At 38.4% G+C, this 20758-nt stretch overlaps 1 protein-coding gene across 1 annotated transcript; it reads right to left on the reverse strand.

Annotated features, from left to right (window-relative positions):
- Positions 1-5837: 5837 nt before the first annotated feature.
- Positions 5838-6902, reverse strand: LOC119414246 (circumsporozoite protein-like; the record flags this gene model as incomplete). Its single annotated transcript, XM_037681345.1, has 2 exons — positions 5838-6450; positions 6781-6902. Coding segments are annotated over 2 exons (735 nt in total), but the record flags the coding sequence as incomplete, so codon positions are not given.
- Positions 6903-20758: the final 13856 nt, after the last annotated feature.

Genomic DNA, 20758 nt, shown 5'->3' on the forward strand with positions numbered 1-20758 from the left:
TTCCTTGAAAGAATGCATTTCATCGACTACTTATATTTGACATAGTTTTAGACATTTTTTACATTGGCTAACGTCAACTGGCTGTGGTAACCATCTTAAATAGATTCATATATATATATATATATATATATATATATATAATTTATTATTTATTAACCTTTATTTAACCAGGCAAATCCCATTGAGATCCACAGGTCTCTTTTGCAAGGGAGGCCTGGGCCTGAAGGCAGCCTAAAATGCATGTTTTTGGTCTGTGGGAGGAAACCGGAGTACCCGGAGAAAACCCATGCAAGCATGAGAAGAACATGTAAACTCCACACAGAAAGACCCCAGGTCCAACCCTGGATCGAACCCAGGACCTTCTTGTTGTGAGGCTACAGTGCTAACCACTGAGCCGTCGTGCTGCCATATATATATATATATATATAGTACATTTCAAGTTACCTTCGGGGGTGAATGACTTTTAAATTTAATTGTATGTATACAGTTATTACTGTAGAAAACCGGTAGTGAAAGTGAATGTGCTACTTCATGTTCCACAGCTCTGGGTTGTTAGTGGTTGACAGGTTTCTTCTACATGCTGAGGGTTGCATATAATGTTTTTTTTTTTTTAATAATATTCTTAGAAGAAAGGAAATACCCCCTATTACTATTCTACTAAATAAGACCACCAGCAGCATATGCACACACCTATAAACATTTGTACAACTCTGCAATCAGGATGTGGTAAAAGTAGTTGAACACACCCACCGTTTCAATTAAAGACCAACTCAGTTCCTGAAAGTGCAAAGCAACAATGTCACAAAAATATTGTCCAACACAAAACAGCAAAAGAAAAAAAAACATTTTCATTAAAATTATCCAAAATATTGAATCAAACATTTAGAGTGGTTTGACATTTTCCAGGTAAGCACACTCACATGATGTGCATCCTGGTATATGTTTAACATTAGTCTTCAGCTTTGTTTCTGAGACATCTGTGTGAGAGTAAAGAGGCTGAACACGTGATATGAGAAACGATGAGTTCAACATTGATTATTGTCTACAGAAAATCCAGTTTTCACTTTGCACCTCAATTAAAAATAAGAATAATTACTATAAAAAATATTTATTTATTTTTTCACATTTCTTAAACATGAATCTGACCAGAAACATTATTTTCTTACACTATTACGTGTCGTGACACTGGAGTCCTTTATCTTGTAGTAAAAGTTTCTACATTAGACCTAGCTAATAGATTCTTAAATTTTTTTAATCTGTCATGTGATTGCTTATGATTCTGTAAAATCTAGGAATATAGATCTTGCAGTGAATCACAGTAACTAACATAAAACTGTTAGCTGTACAGTTATATGAGTTGTGTCCCTTGTGAAGCAGCTGTAGCAGACTGTGATTTGTATTTACTGGCTCGGATGATTGCTTGCTGCTTTATGGGCTGAACAGTTTTACGGAGTGTGTCATCCTTTTAGCTGAGTTGGCGCATTGTTTGCTGGCTGTTGCTAGTATTGTTGTCAGCTGGTCAAAAAAACAAACAAAAAAAAACTATGAAGAGTATTCCAGTATATGGATCGAGTTAAAAGTGGAGGAGATTTTGGGATGTTTATTTTTGAGGTGATCAGTTGATTTAACAAATTCAGATTCATGTGTCTTTGTTGTGCCTCTGTACTCCGTTTGCATGGTACAGAAGTAGAATGAAGCATGTCATTAACGTTGTTGTGCACTTTTGATTTCATAGCACATGTTTTCATAGATTTGATCAAGAAACAAGTTAATTTTGAAGAAAACCTTTGAAATGGTCTGAGAAAACTTCTGCCTTATATTTCAAACACTCAGCCCTGCTTCTCCAGCTTTTATTTATGTATTATTGATATTTCAAACTTCTTTTAAGTTTGGAATTTAATGTTCCGAATTTTAAAACAGCTTAATTTATGTAAGTGGCTCTCGCATGCAAATTACTGTACCTCCACTCCCTCCTGAGGGTTGTCAGGGTCATGGTTAGCATTCATGAGAGATATGATGGTCCCATCAATGAAGATGTAAACAGTGACATTGTCAAAAAGACAGGAGAAAGAACTGGAAGTGGCAGAAATGAAGATGATGAGGTTCTCCTTAGGAGTGACAAGGATGGATAAGATTAGGAATGAGATCATCAGAGGTACAGCACAGGTTGAACAACTGGGAGAAAAAGTTAGAGGCCAGACTGAGATGGTTTGGACATGTCCAGAGGAGGGACAGTGGGTATACTGGTAGAAGGATGTTAGAAATGCAGCTGCCAGGAAAAAGACAAAGAGGAAGACCAGTGAGGAGGCAGATGTAAAATGATTTCAGTTAATGTTGACCTCAAGTGAGCAGACTGAGGAAGAGACAGAGTCAGGCATACACAAGGGAAGAGTTTTATTTACAAATGTATGTGACGTTCAGGACTGAAATGAAAATAGAACAATTATTGAGATTCTTTCTGGCTGGAAGAGATAACATTTTTGCTGATATGGTTTTCTTAGTGTTTGTGTTTGTAGATGGAGCCAGATAGGAGGGAGAGTTGGGGTCCTAGGTTTCCACAGAGGAGGTGAGGAATAGGTTGTTGATATTTGGTTGTTGCTGATCTAAACTGATGTTTGGATGGTTGAAGGAACAAGATGATGTCAAGGTGAAGTCACAAGGAATGAGGAGACTTTAGAAGATTCGAGGGAAGAGGACTTGGAAGTCGCTGGATAAGATATCAAAAACAGGTCAGTAAAACTGTTTAGAAACTAGTTTACTGGCCATTCATTATTTAGCATGAGATATTATAATGTCCCAGCATAGGAGGAACATCTGGCTGGAGCTTAAGTACTCTGCAGAGCAGTCCTCCAAATCAGGTGCAGGAGTAGAGTGGTGGTTGATTGGGATGAGCGGCAGCGATGGAGGGAGTGAATGTGGCTGGAATCATAGGAATCCCACAGGATGCAGTTAGAGAGGACACAGAGGTAGTTGGAGTGAGGACAGAGGATGCAGAGGACAGAGTGAGATGGAGGATGACTTACTCTGAAGAGGGGAAAGCTGAAAGAAGAAGAGGTGAAGATAGAAATAACTATCACACTAAATGGGCAGTAGATTCAAAACTTGCAATGTAAGTTCTGAAAATTTGAAACCAGAGACCTGCTCCTTTGTTTAAAGTTGGTCTTTCTTGTTTCAAAAGACATACTTTCTTTCAGTTATCTTATTTATCATCATACTTATGTCTAACCATTAACATGTATGATCAGTGGAAGAGTACCAGTAGAAGCTAAATGTCTTTAACAAACAAGAAAAGAAGCCCACTTGCTTTGTCTCATGTTTTGAGTGACTGAGAATCTGCACTGACACAAGACCGCTTGAAAAAAATCCAAACTATTTCTATTTATTTGCCACACTCGTCTTGTAATTTTAAGCTTGTGAAGTGGAACCCTAGCTGTCACTGGGTGAAAGAAAATGTACACCCTGAGCAGATTGCTACAGAAAGACCTGCTTAGCAGAGAATTATATTGACAATGTTACTGTGAGGTGAAGGCACAAACCACAGTGCTGCCGTGAAGTCCCATGTGTAGCACCACTGTGTACTACTTGTTTTAACCAGAGTATTAACTCTCTGAGCTGGCACTGGATACAACCAAACATTCAAAGGACTTTTCAATTTGTATGAAATATAAAAAGAGAAAGCAAATGAGTTTCAAATTCTGTAAACTACAAAAACCATAAAATCAGAAAAAGTACCGAAAGTAAACAAACACTGTGTTGCATTAAAAGAAATATGAGTTGCACCACAGTACAGCTGGTTAGTGCCGTCTCCTCACAGCAAGAGGGATTTGGATTTCAGCTGAAACCTTTCTGTGCAGAGTTTGCATGCTCTCTCCATGCATGTATGGGTTTTCTTCAGTCACTCTGGTTTCCTCTCAGTCCAAAAAACATACATTATTTGTTAGCTTAATTTTTATTATCTAGTGCCCTGGATTGCAACTCTCTGTTCCACAAAGAGGGCTGTGGTAGCTCGGTGGTCCTTGGTTGCATCAGGAAGGGCATCCGGCGTAAAAATAATTGCCAAGACTTTGTGCAACTTAGTCCGCTGTGATGACGACTGAGCAGCCAAAAGAGAAAAAAATATATATCTTAAGTGATGATTCTAAATTGGCCTTGGACATGACATGAATGTGTGCATGTCTGATATTATCTCTGGGAGCATGTCCTGGCTGTACCTGCTTCTCATCTGTTGACCATTAGAATTAGATCCAGTTCTCCATCGTTATGAACAGAACTCTGTATATACACCAAGTATGTGTTCCCTGCATTGTATGGTCCCATACAATGATGAAATTAGTTCTCTGCATTTAACTCATCACACCAGGGATACACCCAGGTGGGGCAGTGGGCAGCTGTGGAGCACCCAGGGAGCAATTAAGGATTAGGTGTCTTGCTCAGAGACATGTGGGAATGGCTGGGAGTCGAACCGTGACTTTCTGGTCCCAGGTCGGCTGCTCTACCTCTACTCTATCTCGGCCCCAAAAAGTGAAAGTGAATAGATGAATGTAAAAAAAAAAAGCCATATTTTGGTTCTAAAGTCATGATGATGTTGAAACGTTTCCATTAAGTTCTAGTTAGCGTACAGCAATGTTCTAGTAATCTATAATGACATATATTAGCAGGGCCACTTTGGAGTTTCATTGGGTAAGTCTCTTTGACATGTAATGTTCCTGCAATGTGCCAAGTTGTGAAAAATAATACTTTGTAACAAATTTCATGCAACACATCGAGTGTTATAAGGGTAGACTTTAAATACTCAGTAAGGTCCAACATATTAGGAACATAGCAACATTTTTGGTTCAAAATTTAGGAAAGGGCATACAATAAAAAATCACCAGGTGTTACAATAAACTGAGGATACCTATTGCTCTGTAACACAGCAGCAATGTGCATTTTAGTGGGTGGTTACTGTAATGTTATTGTGTCACTGGTCAGATGGTAAATGGTTTACATTCACATATCAGCTGCTCAACCTCATCCTAGCTCTGCAAAGCACTCTACAAGGACACTCATGCTACTTTCCATAAAATATCTGGAATATATAATGGCATTAAACCACCAGCATCATTTGTACAGAACAGTCACTGAAGAGAGTTTTATTCTGTATACAAAATATTTAAACTGCATTTATAAATGTGTTTTAGATTTAGATTTGTTCACTTGTTTTGTCTCGTTTCACTTTGCTCCCTGGCTGTTTACAACATCTGTATTTGTGATATTTGCATATATCTCTACAGTTCACTGTCGCTCTTAACAGCAGTAAGTCTGAGCTGGTTTCCTTCCTGTGCAGTTGGCATTTGCTTTTGCGTGTAACACATTGAGGTCCAATCTGATACACAGAGACTAAAGACAGGAAACAAAGCAATACGCAATAAGTGAACAAAGATCAGCTGGTCACTCTGATTTTATATGATTTTACATGTTAAAAACAAACAAAACAACATTTGCTCAAAAGTAATTTATTGACAAGTTGAGTAAAATAAATATGTACATTACTTTTTGGATTTAGATTACAGATATATATGTTTTTTTTATTTATTCGTTTGCTATTTTATGAATGTCGTGTTTTGCTACATTAAAGCAGTAATGGAAGTGGGGACATCAAGGTAAGGACATAAATAGTTCTTTAAAATTGCCTGTTGATTGTGAAAAAGACAAATAATAACAACAAAAGTTACACTTGGTAATTTGCGCTTGATTATTTTGATACATCATGATTTGGATCAGAGTTTTAAAGTTTTAAACGTCACACTGAATCAAATCAGGCCACAGTGGTCACTTTTATTTGCATGTGTGTTCTCTCAGCCCTGTTTTCTCTGCCGCTTCTTCAGTCTTCTGTTCTTCTTTTGTTTTCTCCTTGCAGTTCTTTTTTGTCTTGGGGGAGCAGGTCTTGATGATGTGGACACTGTTGGTGTGATGTCAGCTGATCCTTCTTCAGTTAATTTTTTTTCAGGTAATGTTTTATTTGTCGGTGGGTCCAGGTTTGGTTTTATTGTTGGGTCCAGGTTTGGTTTTATTGTTGGGTCCAGGTTTGGTTTTATCATTGAGTCCAGGTTTGGTTTTGTCGTTGGATCCAGGTTTGGTTTTGTCGTTGGGTCCAGGTTTGGTTTTGTCGATGGGTCCAGGTTTGGTTTTGTCGTTGGGTCCAGGTTTGGTTTTGTCGATGGGTCCAGGTTTGGTTTTGTCGATGGGTCCAGGTTTGGTTTTGTCGTTGGATCCAGGTTTGGTTTTGTCGTTGGGTCCAGGTTTGGTTTTGTCGTTGGATCCAGGTTTGGTTTTATCGTTGGGTCCAGGTTTGGTTTTGTCGATGGGTCCAGGTTTGGTTTTGTTCTTGGGTTCAGCTTCTGAATGACACGTTTAACCCAGCTGCTGTTGGGGTCAGAGCAAATTGTCTTCCCATTCACCGTCTTAAACCTGAAATTAATTAATTTATTTATTTTTGCAATTTGGTGAAGATTTTAACAATAAAAAAGTAGAAAAAAATATGAAACTTTCAAAGTTCATGCACAGAAATTTGATATTTAATAAACAAAATTTCAGCTGTTACAGTGTTTTTTTTTTTTTTGGTAGAATTTTGTTTCAATGACAATACAAGGTTTAATGATAAAAAAAAAGACATTTTATAAAACAATTAAGGTTGATGGTTGGTGTGTTGATTAAAATGGGATTCATTTGGAAGTACTTGTGGATAATATAACAGATGTGTCTTATTTTACAACAAAATTGAACCATAAGAATACTTACACAGCTGCTCTGATGAGACACATGCCTTCCTCCTGTATGGTGTAACTCTTAATTTTATGATGATGAATTTTAGTGTTAGACAGACCAACACAACTGCAGTCCTGCACCGGCGCAGTGACTAAAAAACAAAGAACAAAATAATTGAAATGATTATTTCAGCACAGATATTCCAGTCCCACTTTCCATCACATGTTTTTTGGTACTTACGTGCTTGGATCAAGTTTATCCACGTGGTGAAACAGAGAAGAGAGGATACAATCAGGCCAGACTTCATCTTCTGAATTACACCCAGTCTCTGTTATTCAGTAAAATATCTTCCTCTTGATTTAACAGGATTGATATAAGAGTGAAGAATCAAAACGTCTTGTTCAAACAGCAGGCACTGTGCGTGTGTGAAGTGATGAGCGTCTGTCTTTCTGAAACGTGAAGTTTTGATCACAGCTTTTATAACAATACAAGCCCCCACTCTCCACCCGTACTTTACCCATACCCTGTCACCAAAGAGGAGAGTCGCTGTGACCACATGGTGGGGAGAGGAAATAATGAGCTCACCTCACACAACCTAGAGGTGCACATCAGTCGGTCACCACAAGCCTGCCCACATTGAAACAAACAGTTACTCATATGCACATTGAACGCTGTATCATAACTTTCCATCACGCTCACTTAAAAATAAAATGTGTTTCTAACTTCAGACAGCTTAACAACCCTTAGACTCTATCTGGTGTAGGATTACACGTTTATTTCAAAAGTAATCTTTGCAGATTTTATTATTAATTTGACATCATTTACAGATGACAACTTTTGTTGTCATTTTGCTGTCAAACACACACACCAGTGATAGATCTGTAAGTCCATCTTTCTGTCTGTCTGTCTTTTCATCTGTCTGTCTGTCTATCTATCATCTATCATCTATCATCTATCATCTATCCATCCTTTCATCCTTCCATCCTTCCATCAATCCATCCTTCCATCCATCCTTCCATCTATCCATCAATCCATCCTTCCATCTATCCATCCATCCATCCGTTTCCATCCATCCATCTATTCATGTTTCCATCCATCCATCCATCCATCTATTCATGTTTCCATCCATCCATCCATCCATCCATCCATCCATCCATCCATCCATCCGTTCATGTTTCCATCCATCATCCATCCATCCATCCATCCATTCATGTTTCCATCCATCCATCCATCCATCCATCTATTCATGTTTCCATCCATCCATCCATCCATCTATTCATGTTTCCATCCATCCATCCATCTATTCATGTTTCCATCCATCCATCCATCCATCCATCCAGCCATCCATCCATCCATCCATCCATCCATCCATCCATCCATCCATCCATCCATCCATCCATCCATCCATCCATCCATCCATCTATTGCATGCGTGCAGGTGTGTGATACAAGTAATCCCATGAAACAGAGTCACATATCCTAGTTACATTGAGAATTACCCTGCTATCTGACTGGTGATTGAAACTGTTAACAAAATTACATCTTTAAAAGATGTTTAAAATTGTATTTTTAGCTTTTTATTACTATTAGTAAGAGTTATTGTCACTTTCAGAATTAGAGGACATTTCTGTGAGTTAGTGCATGACCTTTGATGAAATAGACATTTTTTGGTGGCCAAAGAAGAACAAAAATGTAAAAGAATAAAACAGTACAGTGAAAAGGAAAGAGGAAATGGTATTGAAAGTATACTGTATGGCCACACATGCAGGAAGGTGTGGGCATCCTTGGCATGTTCAAACAGTTCATCGCTTCAGTCTTTAAGTTTTGGTGAAACTTCTATCTAATTAGTCATCTCAACACACAATATGACAGGCGCAATTTAAAGATTGGAGTTGGAGTGGCCAATAGATTTAGGAACCAAAAATAGAAGTGAAAGAGGATTTTGTAGATAAATGTCTTTCCACAAAGCAGATCTGCTGGAAAAAAAAGTGTTAGTGAACGTCCTACACACAACAGGCGTGAACCAGAGAGGAAAAGAAGAATACAATTGAAACTCTGGTCTTTTTGCACCTCAGTAATGAAAGTTTTACATTCACATCACAACAGCTGAAATAAACACCATACTAACTGTCCACCCATGGAAAGGAAGGCAATATATTACTATTATTCCCTTGTCAACATCCCTGCTAAAATAAGTAACTCTAGGAGCCACATAACTTGTTATCTCTAAATGGCACATTATTAAAATATTTGTTGAACAAGCCTAGAAAAATTCAGATTTCTGTCTGCTTTTGCCAGGGGAATGTAAATGAAACATACATGTGTACCTTTCACTTCATGCATCAATTTTTGTTTTATTGTGCTTATCCAAAATCTGTTTGCAGAGGTAACAAGTTTAGGAGAGGAATCAAGTGATCCTTTTGCTCTGTAACATTCTCCAGCTCCTCCTGGAAGGTCCCGAGGAGGCATTGCCAGACATGAATACATAATGTCTTCTTCTGCGTCTGCTTTGAGGGCTCCTCCTAATGTCAGGTTCCAGAAACACTATCAAGGACCAAGAGGCATCCTGATGTGAAACTTGAACTTCCTGAGTTGACTCCTTCCAATCTGGAGGAGCAGCGGTTCATTTTAAGCTCCTTGTAGTTAGTCAAGTTCCTCATCTTATTAAGGAGGCTGAGCTCATCCACCCTACAGAGGTTTCTTTGGTCTTGATACACGTCCCAAACCCAGGAGGAACATTTAATCTTTTCCAGTTGAGAAACATGAACTCATATTTGAAGGAGCTCATTCACATTTTGGCTGTTAGCTGTTACATTTCATGCTGAAAGTTGAAGACACCAACAGAAGCATCTCATTTGCAAAAGGCATAGCTGCATCCCTGACATTCCCAAAGCAGACATTCTTCTCTCTACAACTGTAAATTAAGATCTCATCCATGAATGTGTAGATGGCGTCTAGTTCACTACAAATGCCACAAACAAGATTATGACAAGGGGGCAGCGCTGGCAGAGTCCAGGACTAGTTAAACTATGGGCAGAAGATACAAACACAACTATTGTTTTGAGCCTCTCAGCATCTCTGCAAGGTTAAAATCTGGTTTCCTGTTCTGAGATCTTAACAAAAGCTACATCGCTCCTCATGTTTTCAAGGTTTGTTGATGGGTGCTTCTTCTTTTCCCTGTACAGTATTCAAAACTTATCATCACCATCTCTTTAGTGGCTTCTTTGCAAGAGAAATACGTGATAATTCTTTCCTTTTTGTTTATTAATTGTTGTTCTGGACAAAAGTCAGGGCTGGTAGTTGTCTGACAACATGGCAGATGCAACTTAACTTTCTGGTAAATCAAGAGACTGGAACGTGGCATCACTGGAGTTTACAATCCATGCTGAGTTTCATATCCTCCTTCTACAGCTACTGCAAAATAATGAATGAGAAGCTCACTGACAAGCAAGTGCATGCTTAAGAACATGTCTGAACACACAAACTAGCCTTGCTTTGACATCTTTCTCAGGGCTCGTGGGAAAAGTAATAATGAAACCCAACAAATTTGCCTCAAACCACAACTCTGTGATAATGATTTGTACATTTGCACCAACTCAAGCATGAGTCACATACACACAAAAATGTGGTTTTATGCTTTTTACTGCTCCTTCAAGCCGTTTGGCCTTTTGCAGTATGGTGGGGATTAGCGTTTAGCACTGTTGCCTCACATAAAGAAGGTCCTGGGTTCAATCCCTGGTTTGGACCTGGGGTGTTTCTGCGTGAAGTTTGCATGTTTCATTGTTTCTCTGGGTACTTTTTCCTCCCATAGTGCAAAAACATGCATGTTAGGCTGTCTTCAGGCCCCGGTCTCCCTTGCAAAAAAGATCTTTGATCTCAGTTGGATTTGCCTGGCTAAATAAAGGTTAATCAAATTAACTTTATTGGACCACATAAATGCTTCTGTTATCAGATTTAAGTGTAGGAAGGGCTAACTAATCTTCACAGCAAATCCCACAAACCTGCCGGCAAAGATACAATGTGAGTGGCATGTCGTAAATGAGAGCAGTAAATACAGGACTGCTTCATCTGATGAATATATGTAGCTGCTCCTCCTCTCTGTTTGATAAGGAATCATCTCCAGACAGATCAATGTTTCATTTGAACTTGTATTCAACACGGAGAAATATTGATTCATTTTTTTTAATGGAATTGCATCGATCAGACAGATGTTTCCTTTCTCTTCCCGCAGAGTAAGAAAAACAGTCTTAAAAAAACCTGTCAGGTCTTAGCCAGGGATGTGTCAGGGTGTACGTTTGGAAGATGAAAGCACCGCACATGTGACAAGGAGACTGGCTGCCTGAGGATGTGCTTCTGCAAAGAGCAAAGCAAAGCAGGTCAGTGTGAGACCCAGAGAAGTGCTGAGGGTGTAGTGGAGCCATACATACGATCAATACACCAACCTTTCTTAGACTTATTGCATGTTTTATTTTATTTTTTCTCTCTTTTGCTTTGCAACACCAACACAGAAAACACTGATATACTTTGTACTTATCCAAATTTGTGCTGGATCTCATCCTGACTTTTGTCATAGTACGACACTTTTATACTGTTATTTAACCTATACAACTACCCTTTTTGCACACAGACTTGCTCTGCTTGAGCAAAGTTGTTTAGATTAGACCAATGAGAGGTTGCTCAACAAATGAGGATCTCTGACCTATTCTCTTGAGTCCCTGTGCATGAATATTGTATATTACCGTTCGATACCAAGGGATATCATCAAATCCCACTTGGAATTGAGAAACGTCATTTACTTTCCAATTAATGCTTCAATTAATGAAGTAATGCCCAATTCATTAGCAGAAAGTGGTGAAGTTGAAATGAAAGTGACCTCATGCCCTTCTATCAATCTGGTATTGACGTCCTCTCATAAAGCTTCAATTGTGGATCAACCGTCCATTTAGGGGAAGGCGTCAATAATCGACTTAAACTGGGAGACATATTACCATACACATTAGCATAGACATTGCTCTTGTGGCTCCGAGGTGATTTGAATGTCTGTGAGAGTGACTGGCTCACGGTTCAGGGGATGCAGGAGCGCGTCAGGCCTAATCAATAAGCACTTTAATTATAGCGGCCCTCGGCATGCGGCGCTTCACGGTTGAAAGACGTTCAGCGCCGCAGCTGATCCAGCGTGATCATTTCAGATCGAGCGGGTTTTCATCACCTCAGTAGCTTTGTCTTTGGCCACTGTCATTTTCGACAGCAAATTGTCCACTCTTCTCTGTGGATTTGGTAAAAAGGGCCCATTAGTAAGAAGGAGTCGGTTCACTTTTTATTCAGCATGCCTGTTCCATCTCCATAAAGGGCCTTGTGTTTCTATTTTCTCCTTTTTGTTTAGGCATTAAAAATACAGTAAACAGGTTTCAAATCTGAATCATATCATGTGAGGTTCATAGCTCATCTGATAAAACTTGATTTTGAGGGTCAGTTTAGACTCTTCTGGGGATATCTGTCAGATGTGGTTTAAACACTCAAGTTTTATTGTTCAGGAAACACAAAAATGGCTCTACCTCAACACATTTTACAGATATTGAACTAAAACGGTGTGACTGAGCATCATGCCCATCATACGTTCTGCAAGATCTTTGCTTAACACTTTCAACCTTGAGTCAATTTTTTTTACAAACCACTGGACAAATTTTAATGAAACTCTCAGAAAGAAATTACTGGATGTAGATCTAAAACTGATTCAGTTAACTTGTGTGAACTCATAAATGGCTATACCTTATTGTACAAATGAGTTAAAGTTTAGTGTAGTGGTAGTTGAGGTGCGTAATATGCATTCTATCCAGGAATGATAGGTCAATAATCAGTTGTAGTCTTTGTCAGTAAATCCAGACTTTTTTTTTAATATACAGAATATTTAAGGACTACTTTGATTATATGTTGCTTAATTACTTTGGTGACAGAAGTAGTCCTTCGCTAATTTGCAGTTTGTTTTTCGCAGACTCACTCTATCACGGTTTTTTAAAGTAAGATTGGACATGTCACATAATGGCTGATTGATGAATGAGCCGCACAATTGACATGGATTTTTTATTTAAAATTAATTATTTTAAATAATTTAGCGCTTGCGTGAAGCCCACAGTTGTGGAAGAAACGTCCTCCTGCAGCTGATCAGCTGATCTCTGTGCAGAGCAGAGAAGTGAGCTTGGCCAAGCATGCAGCCGAAGGCAGAAAGTTGAAATCATGACATTCTGAGCTATTTTAGAGCGTTTAGAGTTTAGAAACATTGTTTAGAATATTGCAAGTGTGTGGAAAGAGTTTAAAATGCCTATATATATGTATATATACACACACTAAAATAAAGTACTACTTTGTAATTGCACTAATATTCCTACTTCATGGTTTTTCACTTATCGTGGGGCTTCAGGGTACAGATCCCCCGTGATAAACAAGGGACTAATAGACTTTATGTAGAAATGTAAATTTAAGTTGTTCATCAAAAGTATTTTTTTTTAACATTACATAAGTAAATCAAAGCTACTTTAAATACAATGACTAGATTATTAAGTTGACAAAGTAATTGCTTTGTCTTACAAACAATAATTGATTGTGACAACATTTGAAATCTGTGTCCAGGTATTGAAACTTTGAATATGACAAACAAAATTTTAGAATATGTACACATATGAAATATGATAACGTTATTCTTTTCTCAATGTTTGACTCCAAATTAAAATTCTAATATTCATTGGGAATGTGCAATATGTGTTTTTATTGAATTGTGTGTTTTTATTGAATTGTGTGATTTTAATAATAGGTGTTTTATATTTTTGTATTTTATTATGGGGTTCACATGATTTTATTGGCTGTAGTGTATTTAACTGTGGAAGAAGCTTTGTCACCGCACGATGTCCGAGACAAATTTCCCCTCGGGGACAATAAAGTATACATCTATCTATCTATTGCATACAATTTTGTTCCCTAAAGAACTATTCTAGATCACGCTTCAAACATTTTAATCTACTTGCTCCTTAAAGCTAAAGACGTAAATTTAAAATATCTGAATTATTATCAAAGAAAATGCACCATATGGTATCCAAATTATATGAATATTGGTTATTTTCAACTCATTTAATATATTTTTGCATTAAACGTTCATTTTGAGTGTATAATCCTTGAAATATTGTACATAGTCCAACATTTTTTCTTACTTCTCTTTCAGAAATTCTTGAAATTCATATATATATGAAGTAGCTTAGTGTGTGTTTTGTATTAGAATTAGATAAATTAGAAAGTTATTCATTTTATACTGTTACTTGAAAATTATTATGTCTGAAATAATTGTTTGTAAAAAGGGGCAGATATAATAAGATTTTTTCTTCTTTCTGCTGCCTTTCATTTTAAATCTTTTGTATCTTTTTTATATTGTTATGGAATTGTTTTGTACTTTTTTAAAATGAATAAACTATATACCATACCATACCAAAAAAAGAAATTCTTACTTTATTCTTAAAACACAACTAATGATATTCACCAAAGCCTCCGGTTCTCTTCTTAAACGTGTTAAGACAACACTGTACTTACTTTACAACTGTTCTCTTTTTTCTTTTTCTTTTTGGGTCTTGTGGTATTTACTTCATGAACAGCCTTTTCTTTCGTAGACTATCCTGCTGCTCCACTAGATGGAGATGTTTTCCCACAGTGGGTAAATGGAAGGAGACCTTGACAGTCTGAGAGAGTCATCCAAACTCAGCCCAACAGTTTAAAGTGGCAAAACTCCAACTGCTGGAAGCCCCTTGGCTACAGATCACATTATTCTGCACTTCATAGTAATAAATTGTCAATTGGCCTTGAATAATTTAAACTTACTGTTTTCAATCAAACACTGCTACAGATTGATTTCTGGCTTGACATTGTGCTCAGAACAAGTCCAGAAATGTGACTTGCTTCTTTTTGCAGACAGCCGATGGTTGACTGATTGGTTTATTGCATCTGGTTGTCAACCATTTGTCTCCCTTTGGTGCTGCGTCATCAGACGAGGCTGTGATTGAGAAACTTCATCTGAGGAAGATCAGACAGGAAAGTCCCCTTTAGATCACCAAAGCTCATTTATGACGCTCTCTGCATCTTCTGTCAGTCTCCATTGATCACTTTCAGTTTTTCGCGCTCTTGATTTTCCTTTTTCCTTTTAGTGAATGTGCTTTTGCTTAATGCCTGTTAGACACATCACATGATGCCTCTTTTACTCCCTCCCCCACCACAAATCCACCACTTTCTTGCCTTTATGCCCACACACACCCGGTAACATTTTTCCCTTCAGTTTTCTCTTCCGTCTGCAACACCCCACCATTCGCTCCTCTTTCGGGTTAAGTAGGGTCATTTAATCCCTAAATATGTGTGTGTATGCGCCTGAGAAAGCCTCATCCCTCCTGCTATAGCAAGATTATTCCAAGTTCCTGACCTTCGAGGAGTGAGAGGGGCCTGTGTTTGGAAACACAGCCGCTTGTCTTTGTCTCTTCAACCCATCGGAGAACCTCAACCAGGGGCCTCTCCCTCCCAGAGAACCCGCTCGGTCTCTTCTGGCTGTCCTACGATCCTCGCCACCACCTTTCTAAGGTTAATACGCCTTGATTAAGCAGACAGCTGGTTGAGCAGGCCAACACTCCCTGGACACACACTTAAGCCCACAAGACAACGAGATGAGTTTAGCTTGCCAGCAAAAACATTGATCCAGAGTCCCCTCGCTGTGAGTCAATCTGGCCCCAATAGGCATTCAAGTGTATCTGCTTGATCTGATGTTTCCCGATAAGAGAAATTCCTCCCAGGGTGTGTGTGTAAGAGATATTGATTGCTGAGTGACACAGCAGTATAGATCTCAAGCAGCTGTATAAAGAGTTTAAAATAGGCCTAAAGCATATCATTAAACATCGATGATAAGGGGACAAAAGTAGAGTTTCTCCTTTTATCTTCTTGACAAAAGAGATGTTTTGTGTGCTGTGCACTGCTGATGTCACTCTCACCTTTTATCATACTGTAAATTGTTCTTTATAAAGAGTCATTTATCTGAAGAGAAGTGAGAAAGCCTTGTTGAACGCCGAGTCAATTTATTTGCTGCACTTTTTGATTTGCTTGTTTGTATTCTCTAAAACATGATCAATATACAAGGGTTTCTTTTTTTTCTAGACACAAAGCAGAAGCGTGTTTTCACTGCTGATAATCTGTCAGCGAGATTACACAAAAAATACAGAATTGAATTTCATGGACCTTGGTGGTAAGATGGAACATGGCCAAAAGGAAAAATCCATTATATTTTGCAGCAGATACAGATCACTGTCCTTAAAAGAGTGAGATAAAGCAGAGGCCTTGGCAATGAATGCGCTCTCTGTGTGTCCTTCTTATTTTTCTTGTTCTCCCAGTCAGAAAATATAAAAAGTATCAGAAACTTTGTATTTGTCAAAGCTGGATGTGGGGACAGTTGTAATTATTTTTTAAAATGTCACATAGATCATCTGCGTTGGCAGAAGAACAACTTTGAGAATGCTCCTTGTTATTCTGATTGTTTTGTCCATTGTCGCGGAGCGAAGATGGGACTGAAATTACCCTTCGTCTGTCTGACCAACTGTGAGCTGGATGACTTGAAAAATAAGTGGGATCGCAACATCCATTTAGGTATCATAGTCTCTTTACTTGTCATGCGCACCACATCTGGTACATGTGGTGGAATGAAATTGTGTACACAGGGTCCCAGTTACATCCAACAAAAGTATAACATGTAAAAGAAAAATAATAATAAGATCTAAGATATGAACTAAAAAAAACATTAAGCTAAAAATATGCTAAGCACTGATAGTACAGAAACAATACGCCGAACAGCAGCACGAACATTCATTTATTATCCTTTATTTAACCAGGCAAACCTTGCATTTTGCAAGGGAGCCCTGGGCCTGAAGGCCCAACATGCATGTTTTTTTTGTCTGTGGGAGGAAACCAGAGTACCTGAGAAGAACATGCAAACTCCACACAGAAAAACCCCAGGTCCAACCAGGGATTGAAACCAGGACCTTCTTGCTGTGAGACAACAGTGCTAACCACTGAGCAGATGAGTACGAATTAAAACAGCAGCATGAAATAAATCAGCAGCATGAGATCAACAGCATGGATAATCAGCAGCACATATCAACAATCAAGTGGTATTACAGTGATTTTTATTATTTTTTTCACAGCGATAAACCTGATGAGGGATTCAAGAGTCTAACAGCCTCAGGGTAGAAGCTGTTCCTCAGCCTAGTGGTTCTACACTTAATTCCCCTTAACCTCTTGCCTGAGGAGAGTGGGGCAAAAAGTGAGTGTGCTGGGTGAGTGGGGTCCTTCATGATGCAGGTGTGTTGATGCATCTAGGTGTAAGAAAGGTCACTATTAAAAATTGGGTTGTCACATCAAAATCCAGGATGGCCACCACCATACTTATATGTCAACCGGCTCGCCCAATCATTTAAGGAACCAATGTTTTCTAGTTTTTATGTTGCTTAACAGTAACTCCTGGCTCCACCATTGCACCTGCTGGTGGATAAAATTGCTTCCTCTACTCGCCAGAATCCATCACTATGCTGCCTCAGACAAACAAACAAACAAAAAAAACCTTTCTTCTTTTTTATACACAGTGCAACTCCTATTCACTTGAATACAAAGTATCAAAAACATTAAAGTTTACTTGCATTTTTTTTTGTAAATTCATGTCTAAAAACATCCATCCACCTATTATATTTTACCCACTCCTTCCTTTCTGGGTTCACAGGATCACTGGTGTCCACATCCAGCAGTCTCAAACATTTATTATTCAAATCCCTCAGTGACAGAGGACATTGGTGTACCACCCATTTCTTACTATAATCTCCTTAATTCTCAGTGGGTGATAATGTGTATGTATGTAATTGTTAGTAAAATAGCTCATTAACCAGTGGATGAATTTTAATGAAATTTCCAAAAACAAAATCTCTGGATGTTCATCTGCAACAAACTATCATATGAAGTCACTCTGTTCATAGATGGCTGCCACAGCGAATCGACCTTAGTCACCACAAAAATAGCTATAACTCCACAGTTTTGTTCATATGTTAGAGCTAAAGGTGGGTAAAGTGGTGCCATCCCAGACTTGTGAGTCAAATGTGAAGAGGAGAAGGGGACGTTCTTCCATTGTGTCTGGAAATGCAAAGAAAGTTCAACAATTCTGGAGGGAGATTAAGCAATTAGAGATTATACTAGGTATAAAATTTCATCTTGACCCTGAACGGTTCATTCTAGGTTTACAGTATATCCTGATAGATATCATATGTCCAGAAAAATAATCACTGCCATGGATTTATGTTTACTACCTGCAAAAAGAGTCATAGCACTCTCATGGAAGAGCACCAGTAAACCAAAATTCATCAACCGGATTAATGAAATGTCCACAACTGTACCTATGGAAAACATTATTTACATGATAAAGGGTAAACTATCACTAATTCAAAACATTTGGGGTCCTTTATGGAATATATTGAGAATGTGGATCTGAAGGGTGGGGGGAGTGGGACGGATGAGGCGTCGTTACCAGTGACCTTCTGCAGTATCCTAAAATAATCTTCATTCCTTGGATACTTGATTTCTTTATTCTGTGAATTCTAGATTTGAGTTTATATTTTTTGAACCATGCATAACAGTGAAATAATTGGGACTAACCCTTGAAAAATTTAGAAAACTTCGTTATTTTGATTGTTGCCTTTTTTTTAATTATTTTTTCTTTTCTCCTTTTTCTCTTATTTTATGCACTATACTTTCAACTAAGCGCTGCTCTAAGATATTTCATATATACCTGACTTGCAAGGAAAGACAAGTTGAATGTTGGACAATAATTTAGTTGCACTTCATGTTTCCTTTGATGTGAGAGCGTGCTTATATTATTGGAAGCCTTTTTTCTTTTGAAAACCCAATAAAGATAATGTTGGGGAAAATAGTTTTGTAAAGTTGTAGCTAAGAGTCAACCCCAACACTTACTCAGAGCCTTACTGATTGAGTGAGATGTTTGTTTCAAACTTTGGCATGCATTGTTGTGGGCAAAATGCATTCCCCCACATACTGATAGTTTTTGTTAAACATTTTTAAATAAAAATATGTGAAAATGCAGCACACAGTTGAAAAGCTTCAAACAAATATCACCTAGAGTAATATTCTATTTGATTTTGTCTAACCATCATCCATCTATCCATTATATTTGCCTGCTTCTTCCTTTTTGGATCATGGGAGTCACTCGTGGCCATCCAGCCATCACTGTGTGAGAGGTGGGGGACACAATGGACAGGTCGCAAGTCCTTCACAGGGACACAGAGACAAACAAGACAAACAACCATTCACTGTCTCACTCACACCTATAGACAATTTAGAGTTATCTATCAGCTTAATACATGTTTTTGGTCTTTGGGAGGAAACAGGCGTACCCGGAAATAAACCACGCATGCACGGAGAGAACATGCAAACTCCACTCAGATCCCGCGGCTGGGATTCGATCCAGCGACCTTCTCGCTGAGAGACAACAACTGCGTCACCGTGCCGCCTGTCTAACCTTGTAAATCAATTCCCACACTTTCATCACAGGTTGAGTATTTACTAACAGAATGATGTGTGGTTGAACTTCATCCATGACACAGCTCTCAACACATTTTTCTCACATTACATGAACAGAAATTTGATATTTGTTAACATGCCAGTCAAGAAAAACATTCCCACCCATGGAATATCCCAACGCCTCCAGGTTAAGTGCCCCATGACAGACTTTCCATTCTGTACTTCCTTGCCGAGTCAAATAGGTAAAATGTGTTAAATAAATTTTAGCCTTTATTGGCAAGAGGAGATGGACATGCATAAAAAAACATTAAAATAGGAAACATTTTCTGTGTGATTACCCTGTTTGAATAATACACCTTTAAAAATCCTAAATGTCCAACAGTCATTTAAAAATTTATAGTAATTTGACAGTTTTTAAAATGTGATTTTACATGAATGCAATTTTTTCAGAGAGCACAGAGGTCAACTGAGATCTTTTATTTGTGGTGGTTCGAATGGGATCTCTCTGTGCGAATGCAGAATGTCATGAGTGAAAACCCATCAACCTTCCACTTATTACAAGACAGTGATTGTAGTAATTCCAGAGAAAACATTCAAGGCCACTACAGTACAGTTTCATTCAATTTAACCATTCATACCACAGTTTTATAGCCTTGAATCACAGAGTTTTCACACAAACATACTCAGAGGGCAGCGGTGCTGTGGTAGTGACTTATCATAGCACAGGTAATGTGGTCACGACAAACACAGAACAGCAAAACTAAAGTGAGGACCGTCAGGAAAGTTGAAGAATTTAAAGTAGAAGCAGCAGAGCTGAGGCGAGAGGAACAATCGGGAGGAGGGTTGGCTAATAAGAAAGAGATACAACGAGATGATGCATGATGAGAACGAGAGGAGAAGACAGACACAGGGAGGGAGTCTCCCTGTCAATCAGATTACGAGCCAATCATTTGACAGAGAATTGCTTTGACCTGAAACCTGACGAATCACATTTGCTGTTGCGCGCCCATACACACCAACGGATGCACTCAGAGTCATTTCCACGCGTCTGCATGGAGATAAATGTGTCTCCCTTGCATCCAGTCTGGTGTTAAGTGCACGTATTAGGCAGTATCAGCATTCATGTATGTGCTTCGTTTGGGTGTGAGTGTGTGCCTGGGTGTAAGTAAGTGAATCAGTAATAAGTGAATGATGGATGGACGATAATGCACATTTTCCCCTCTCTCTCACAAGGGCCCAAAGCATTTAAAATGTCTAGTCTGGCTCACACATTACAAATCTGTGTTGGATCAGATAGCTGTCTCACTCATTCCTTATATGCAGGATGGTCTCCCTGTTTCTATCCCATTGTGTGTGTGTATAGTATATATATATATTAATATATATATATCCTTCCTCTATACTACATCGGAAGAACGTCC

This window comes from Nematolebias whitei, chromosome 9 (assembly GCF_014905685.2).
Source record: "Nematolebias whitei isolate Nwh7 chromosome 9, NemWhi1, whole genome shotgun sequence".
NCBI classification, from domain to species: Eukaryota; Metazoa; Chordata; class Actinopteri; order Cyprinodontiformes; family Rivulidae; genus Nematolebias; species Nematolebias whitei.